This window comes from Wolffia australiana, chromosome 6 (assembly GCF_029677425.1).
Source record: "Wolffia australiana isolate 7733 chromosome 6, ASM2967742v1".
Classification (NCBI taxonomy): Eukaryota; Viridiplantae; Streptophyta; class Magnoliopsida; order Alismatales; family Araceae; genus Wolffia; species Wolffia australiana.
This window is the reverse complement of record NC_135840.1, coordinates 2061811-2070000: the sequence shown is the minus strand read 5'-3', so window position 1 is coordinate 2070000 and position 8190 is coordinate 2061811. Positions and strand designations below refer to the sequence as shown.

At 36.8% G+C, this 8190-nt stretch overlaps 2 protein-coding genes across 6 annotated transcripts in view; both read left to right on the top strand.

Moving 5' to 3' along the window:
- The window catches only part of LOC144704488 (uncharacterized), a 3740-nt gene extending 2831 nt beyond the window's left edge, over nucleotides 1–909 (top strand). For 3 of the 4 annotated variants that reach the window (XM_078576928.1, XM_078576929.1, XM_078576930.1), the window contains 2 exons: nucleotides 1–373; nucleotides 455–909. The exon at nucleotides 1–373 is cut by the window's left edge and continues 242 nt beyond it. In XM_078576928.1, coding sequence (XP_078433054.1) covers nucleotides 1–373; nucleotides 455–547 — 466 coding nt within the window. In that variant the 3' untranslated portion in view covers nucleotides 548–909. The remainder of the gene's footprint in view (nucleotides 374–454) is intronic. The other variant, XR_013581823.1, reaches the window with a different exon arrangement.
- Nucleotides 910–3964: 3055 nt separating this feature from the next.
- LOC144704700 (organelle RRM domain-containing protein 1, chloroplastic-like) lies at nucleotides 3965–7886 on the top strand. Of its 2 annotated transcripts, none has more exons than XR_013581888.1 (9): nucleotides 3965–4319; nucleotides 4427–4524; nucleotides 5441–5630; nucleotides 5735–5832; nucleotides 5913–5978; nucleotides 6149–6238; nucleotides 6839–6907; nucleotides 7049–7150; nucleotides 7602–7636. XR_013581888.1 is itself a non-coding variant. In XM_078577215.1 (9 exons), the coding sequence occupies exons 1-9, from the start codon at nucleotides 4027–4029 to the stop codon at nucleotides 7695–7697; spliced, it is 1107 nt and encodes a 368-aa protein (XP_078433341.1). In that variant the 5' UTR covers nucleotides 3966–4026; the 3' UTR covers nucleotides 7698–7886. The 2 variants fall into 2 exon arrangements, 1 of the variants encoding a protein (XP_078433341.1); XM_078577215.1 differs by having other exon boundaries at nucleotides 3966–4319; nucleotides 7044–7150; nucleotides 7602–7886.
- The last annotated feature ends 304 nt before the right edge of the window (nucleotides 7887–8190 follow it).

The following is an 8190-nucleotide window of genomic DNA, read 5'->3' as shown; positions in this document are numbered from 1 at the left end:
GATCAGACCCTTAACCTCCACCCCTGTTGCCGCCTCAGTCAACTCTTCTTTGAAAAGCCCGCAGCCCACCCAGCCCAACGGAAAGCCAGTTGCGCAGCAAAACAGAAACGATTTCTTCAACTCCCTTCGGAAGAAGACCTCGGAAGGCTCAACTGCATCGTCCTCGGACAAAAGCAAGAATGCGTTGACCACCCTGGGGAAGGGAGAGGAGCCAATAATTAATTCTGGATGCAGCCCAACCCAGGAAAATAAAAGCATGGTTTTTGATCCTGCTGCAGAGGAGAGACTTCTCCATCTCCTGGGCTGGAAAGAGGATGCCGGAGACGAAGAGGAATGCCTGACAGCAGCAGAAATAGATGCCTTCATCTCAGAGGTTTGGCCACATTTCTAAAAAATTTGAAAATTTGCAGAAATGAATCAATTGTTGATTGTTTGTGTTGTATTATTTATGCAGTATGAGAAGCGACGGCCGTCTTCGGAAAGCTGTCACCGCAGCTTCCTGCTGGCAAAGGCCATGTTGACTGAGATGGGAGGCGGCGCTTGTTGACTTTTTTCTTCTCTCTGGATGCCAATGTGAGAGCACGACTAGCCTTCTTCTGGGCTATGCGGCTCTTGGTGAGATGGGCATGAGTTTTTGCTTCTTTAGCTTCTTCCTCTTGCTTCAGGGTTAATGTGAAAAAATATCAATAAATCTCAACAGTGGGCTAGCCCTGAGCCCAGCGGTTGTCTTTTTTTTCAAAATTTTTTTTCTTCACAGGCTGGTGAGATTCAGAAGGGATGGATTGGGAGAACAGTGGTAACGGAAGAAACAGGCTTCGGCTTGTAGTTGTTTTTTTTCTTCCTCTTGTTACTCATTTGTTTACCTACATAGAAAAGCACGGTAAACTTCTTTTTGATACGACGAAAGCATATACTTGTTTTTTTGTTTTTCGTGTCATTTCCTGGGCAGTTGGGTATGCAGGGTCTATTGATGGATGCTGATCTATTTGTTCATGCAGATTGTAGAAGAGAGTGAGTAGGAAGAACCAGATTTCTAAGAATTAATTGTCTACTGATGTATGATGTAATACATTGAATCAAGCTTGATCGCATTCTAGGAGTGCTATCTTAAAATTTTGGACTCAACTTTTTTCCCCTTACCTTTCCACATAGGTATTTTCACAATATTACGCTCAATTTGCTTGTGGGCGCACATACCATGATTTCAGTGTTCTGTGCATTGAAGTATTCAATGGAATAAATCGGAAGGCTTTTTTCTTAGATATGTGATTGCCTTCTTCAAAATATCCAATTATTAGAATGCCAGGGTGCCAAGCAAGGAAAATGGTTCATAGATCAAGCGGTAATATGATATTAGGAGTTATCACTTTATTAAAGTTAACCGAGAAAGATGCAGAGATAAGAGTATGGGTTGTATTTCAGGATGAAACTTACAATAACTAGAATTCGCATCAGAAGATTGAAAATTTGAGAATGTTTTTGAAATAAGTCGCTTGTGGTGGCTTAGTCTTCAGTAAGCCAACCTGAAAGGACTTGCACAGCTTCATCGCTCCTAAAGTTGCGCCTTTAGTTGTGCCCCACGCATTAAAAGATTAACTCATCAACTTGAAAGTTTTTAATCAAATCAAACAGCTATCACTTGTGGGTCTCAATGGGCATAAAGAGCCAAGCCCATAAATAAATCAGGGTTGCTTTGGGACATCTGCAATGACTACGATACTGGGAGGAAAAAATCCAAATGTTATTTGACTCTTGTTCATATCCACATTAGTTAATCCTCGAAATCCTAAGAACATGATCTAAAGTTTAACTTGAAAATTTTGTATTGATATTTTAGTATGTATTAATTTAACTGCACATTTTTTATTTACATAGTAGAATGGATAAATTTTTAAAGATATTTTGACAAAATAATCTCCGATAGAGTTCTTTTTTCTTTCAGTTCATAATATATGCAAATTGAGAACAATTCATACACTCCTAAGTGATAGAACGTCACATTTTGGGGGGGGGGACTGTAGCAGATAATTTCTTTTCTTGGCATACTCTAAAGAGAGAGGATAATAAAAATTATGAGTATAATTTTACAGAGTTATTCTAGCTCACCATGCAATCCTGCACTAGATTGGACACAGAAGATAAATGATTTAGCATGTTTTTGTTAATCTGTAACCTATCAAGCCTTAACTATATTATTATTCTTGCTTTAGAGTGCAGATAATTTATTTTAAAAATACCAACAGATTTTCACCATACGACTGAAAAGAATTAGTTTGTTGATCTCAATAATCTAATTGCTCTGTATTTGACAAAGTGAATGATATTTAAGCCGAGTTTTGATTTTTGGTGAGGAATGAACCACAATACTATACTCTTACAGCTGTTTTTGAGGGTCAAGAAGATATTTCCGTTTGGTTGAAAAAGAATATCTTCTTTTATTTATATTGGAACAGCACATGGTTCATTGTACAAAACACCAAATCTCTTCTGGTAATTATTTTCCAATAAATATAAAAAAACTACCATGAATAATTTAAAGAGATTATTACTTGTCAATGTCATAGAAAAAAATAAAGGCTTCTTTCTCTTTATTGTTTGAACTGCACTGCGTTAGAAGGAAGAAATAATTTGGCCCCTAATATGTTATTATTCTAATTTAAAGAGCCAAAAAAATTACTACTTGTTTAAGAGGGTGAAGATTATGTTCAGATAATTGTAGCCTACTCTATTTTAACATTCATGTCGAACTAGGTTGAGTTGAGAAACAAGTAAAAAAAATTATATTTTTATTTCTGGTAACCAACAAACCCAAATTACACTATTATTTTCAGAGAGTTAACAAATGATTTCATTTGATAGGAAATGTTGTATTTTAATTATATTGCAATTGAATTGGTTGGATGGATGAAGTGTGTTTTCAGATATTTTTTAATTTACAAGCATTAAACCCATAACTACACTAATTATATTGTTTTAAACAGTAAAAATTATTTGTTGGGTGTAAGGAAATTGTTCGTTTGATCTCGTAACATTGCAGTTGAAAGATGTTGGATGGATGAACTACAAAACCTATGCCATGTTTTATTATGGTTATGAGCAAAATCCATAACCACCAAAATTAGAACTGTTTAAGAAAGAAAATTTAGATGCCAGAAGAGGGAACATTGTTGGCATCTTTCTCTTATATATGAATTTAACTGGGTTGGATGGAGGAAGTATCTAGTTGATGACATTATAATAAGAATTAAAGCCCAACACTAAACTATTACTAATTGTTTAAAGGTTAGTTGTCATCTGATAAAAATATATGCAGTTTTTTTTCTCCTCTTCATATTCCAATTGGTCTGGATGAGATAGAGGTGTGGTTGGATGACGAATGGGCAATGCCGTTTTTGCTCTCAAAATCAGTAATGATTGGTTAGTCTTGGTTTTATGGCTTATAGTGATTAAAATATCACGAACTATGTATTTCCTTTATTTCAAAATTGTCACTTTATCATCATCATCATCCAGCTCATATTTAGTGGATGCAAATGATAAAGTGACAATTTTGAGATAGAGGAAATACAGTATTCATGATATTTTAATCACTATAAGCAATAAAACCAAGACTAGACTAATCCTTGCTGATTTATAGAGCAAGATTAGATTTCTTAACATTCTAATGTTAAGAAATCATCACAATGTCATTTTCATCCACCCACAGTGAACAGGACGACGATGAAAAAGAGACGATTTTGATATAAAGGAAATACACAACTAATGACACTCTAATGAATATAATCAATAACATCCAATAATAAATTAATCACTACTTAATTGGATATCAAAAGTTAGATTTCTTAACACTAATGAATTTATTAAAAGTATGGGCTTATTTTAGTGTCTGAACTGGGTTGGAAGGGGGAAATGAATTCGGCCGGGAAGTATATTTAATTATTTATGTTTGATAACTTCAAAAGAGTGAAGTACTGAGTAAAGTATCCTTCTTCTTCATATGCCAATTGCTGTGTAGTGGGTGCCGGAATGGAGCTCATCGTTCCCCGCGGATGTCTACCGCCAATTCGATTACATGGGTCTGTAAGATCTACTTCAGAAATTTGTGGGTCGATTTGGGTTGCGAGATCCGAGACTTGTCGCCGAATGAATCGCCGGGGGCTCCAATCCTTGGCGGCATCGCAAAAAACTGATTTTTCTCTGCCTTCGACGTCTTCTCGTTCGTTTTGTGTCGACATGGAGGATCCTCCAGCCGATGTGGGATTTTCTAGGGCTGACGTTGTGGATTACTACGTCATGGTTCTTGCTCGGGTTCTTGGAGAGTGAGTCTTCTTGCTTTCATTCCGAGCATATGTAGTTTTTGCTTATGATTTTGTGAGTTTGCTTTGTTTATGGGACAAATTCCTGCTGATTTTTTGTTGTTGAACAGTGAGAAGGAGGCGCAGTCTTGTATTTACGATGCGTCTTGGGGAAATCCATATCGCTTCCGCTGCGAAGTCGATGAGGAATCTTATAGGGTTCTTTCAGGTTCCTTATGCTCTAAAATTTTCTTTTATTTCTTTTTTTTGAGTACTGTAGTACTAGGCCAAGAGTAATTAGGAAGAGGTTTTCTTGAATGAGAGAGAAACTAGCGAGAGATGGTGAAGAATAAGAGGAAGAACGAGTAAGAGATATTGAAGATACATATATATTGGAGAGAAAGATGTATCGAGAGGAATAATTGTTAGAGAGAATTCGATGAAGGAGAGGAATTAGAGAGAGAGAACCTGGAAGGGGAGAGAAATAAAGGGTTAAGAGCAAGAATAACTAGAAATGAAAAGGAGAAAAAAGGAAGTGAGAAGTATAAGCTACACAGACGAAGGCGGGAGAAAGAGAGGGTTGGGAGGAAGAAGATTTAGTCGGAGGTAGTGATGTGAGAGAAGACTTATATGAAGAGATAGAAAGAGAAAGTATTGAGAGTAATAATTTTTAGAGGGAGTTAGATGGAGAGAGAAATTAGAGAGAAAGAGAGGAATTAAGAGAGGGAGATAGATAGGATAAATGCACGAGAGAAATATTTGAGGCAGAGGAAGGAGAGACGCAGAGAAGGTTGAGCGCTAAAAATTTAGAGAGAGTGATAAGAAAATGATTTAGAGAGAGAGAGATAGAAAGAGAATATTTAAAGCAAGGATTCTGAGAGAGAGATAGATGAAGAAGAGAGGAGCAAGAGAGTGATAACCATGGAGGAGGAGAAACATAGAGTTTATAGTGAGAAGAGTAAGAGATAAAGGGAAAGGATAAAAATTATATGTTATAGGCGGAATAATCGGTCAATACATTATCTAAATGGCACAATCTTTCCACGAGCTATTTGGGGATGAAATACGTTTATCTTATTTATGATAGAACAAGTTTTTAAGCCCTCGTGATTTTGAATTCATATGAGTTGTTCCTCACATCGTAGGTTTGGGGAATGTCCTAGCAGTAAGACCAGATGAAGGCATCAAGTCTCAATCAATTAGCCCCAAATTTTCTGTTTCTAGTAGTGATTCAAGTAGCTGGATAGTGAGAATGCGGAAACCAGGAGTTGAAGTCGTCACAAGGGCTCAGATAGTGGATTATTATTCCCAGACGTTAGCCAAAATTCTAGGAAAGTAAGTGGCTTTTTGGTGAACTGAGAACTCTTTGTCATCATTCGCTGATGCAATCTGTTTTTTATCTTAAAATTTTCATTTTTTTTGTAAAAAATATATTGCAGCGTGAGGGATGCACAATCATCTATTTATCACTTGTCATGGGAGAAAGATTTAGGGTTCTGCTGCCAGGTTGACGAGGAATGTGCGCGACGATTGGCGGGTAATTCAGCCAATCCCTAATTTTTTTAAAATGGAATCAAGTTTATTAAGATTCTAACATTTTCTACAATGTGTGGTCAGACCTGCAGGAGGTCCGTAGCATTCTCTGCGATGAGAATGTGGACTCGATTTATAAAAATTATGGCGGTATGTTAATTTGCACTATTTTCATTTATTATTTCTAAAATTGAAACATAATAATTGACTGTGATATTATTGTGTCTCGGGATCCTCAAATAATAAAATCCATGGAGTATTTAATTTTTTAATTCCCTTCCCATGTCCGGTTAATTGAATTAATCGTATAATTTTTTTAGGTAATGACTCAGAACAAAGTTCAAAATCATCAAACGCACAAGATAATGAGCAGAGCTCATCTATCAAAACGAAAAGGCTCTTTGTAGCAGGTACGCCTTTTTTATTGTCATCAGTTCGATGCTTTTTGATTAAGATTTTTTTACTACATCAGGCGCTCTTTTTACATATATACATCCTGGCAGTTCATTTGCCTCTTTTTAAATAAAAATAATTTGTCTGCGAATGATTTGTCCCGGCCGAGACTGAAGAACAAAATGTTTTTGTATGAGAAAATTTGGAATTTCGTTGACCAAAACAATTGGTTTTTTCCAGATTTTTCTAGCTCCTTCTCTGGAAATTTCTTTTTCAAGAAAAGAGGGAAGATCACCCAAGAATGGTGATCAAACTGAGAAGGAGAATTATATTTATGATTTAGAAATCAATTTCACCCTGTAGTCTCTGATCGTTCTGATTTTTAATCAGATCAACCTAATCTTTTGGATTAAATCCGTTCGCAATCAGGTCCAACCGGTCCACCAAATCTTTAGATCTGATTTGATCCAATTGCCGAACCCTAATCCTAATAGGAGTCGGCGGTCGACTGGATTTTCAATTGGATCAATCCAATGTAATTATGGTCCATGCAATCGATTGAATCTACTCAATCAGACCACAACGAGTCATGACTTTTTCTGGCATTTATATTGCAGGGCTTTCTTTTTACACCTCTGAAAAGACCCTACGAGAGGCGTTCGAGGGCTTTGGCAATCTTGTAGAAGGTAAAAGCTTCCTAACTCATTAATCCAAGATGTTATCTGAGGTTAAGGAGAGAAAGTTGGGTTCATCTAGTCATTGTATTATTCAGTTCATCACTAATCGATTTTTTTCATTGCCGATGGATTTATCTTTATAAAGTTAAGATCATTATTGACACGATCTCAAAGAGATCTAAAGGCTATGCCTTTATTGAGTACACCACTGAAGAGGCCGCTGCAATGGCCATGAAGGAGATGAATGGCAAGGTGATCAATCTGCCGACTTTTTTTATCTTACCTTGTTAGGACTAGGATTGTTTTTGTAATTTCCCTTTTCTACCATTCTTATCCCGATATAACCATAGGGAACCCTTTAGTTTAATTGAGTTTTGTTTCATCTTCATTGAATGCCCGAATTCTAGAGAGGATTTGTTGAGATGGTGGGGACTAGTTCGCCATCGTCTTAAGTACGTGAATTGTTGATGGATGATGACGATCGCCCATTATCACTATCTTATCATTTTTACTCTTTCAGATGACGGAGGACGATGACAAGTCGTCATTTTCCTCATCATTCGCCTTTAGCTAGGATGATGATGATGATGAGGATGATTTCATCCTAGTCATTCTAGCCTTAGACGAGGTCAATGACGAGTCATCCTTGTTATTGTCGACATTCTTTTGGTGCCAGTTTATTTATGGCTCTTGAAATTGACAGATAATCAACGGGTGGATGATTGTTGTGGACGTGGCAAAATCAGGTCCGTCCAAGAAGAAGGGTGGGATCCACCAGGGCCCCGCCAGCTCTGCCTGATTGTTCATTCTCGGTTGTTTCAGTGGCAAGGAGGAATTTCTCACTGTCTTGTCCAATTAGCATAATGTGAGTATGTGTTTTCTAATTTTCTCTTTATATACTCTTTGTTATTTGGAAAAGATAGGTTGGGGCACGGCCCTTGAAATTTTCATTTTTGTCTCCCTGGCAGGAGATGCATGTATTCTTTTATCATTTTATTGCACTATCTATTTTATTTTATTAGGTTTTCTATGCTTTTCTCTCCCTCTCTTGGGATGTATATGGTATTAGAGTGAGAGTTACTGCCAAGCATGGTCTCTTAATTATGTTTAATCCACGTGGGATTTGAGAGTTTGCTTACTTGCATTGAGGCACAAAAACCACATTGAAATTTGATGACGAGAATGATGCATGTAGAGGACGAAATTTGATGACGAAATTTGATGACGAGGAGCAAAAGAATACTATAAAAATCCCACAATCTGCTTTATTGTTGACTACAGCATCAAATTGT

Coding starts and splice junctions, on each gene's coding strand:
- LOC144704700 (XM_078577215.1), top strand. CDS start 4,027: ATGGAGCTCATCGTTCCCCGCGGATGTCTACCGCCAATTCGATTACAT. Junction 4,320..4,426: donor CTTGCTCGGGTTCTTGGAGA/GTGAGTCTTCTT, acceptor GTTGTTGAACAG/TGAGAAGGAGGCGCAGTCTT. Junction 6,908..7,043: donor CTTTGGCAATCTTGTAGAAG/GTAAAAGCTTCC, acceptor ATCTTTATAAAG/TTAAGATCATTATTGACACG.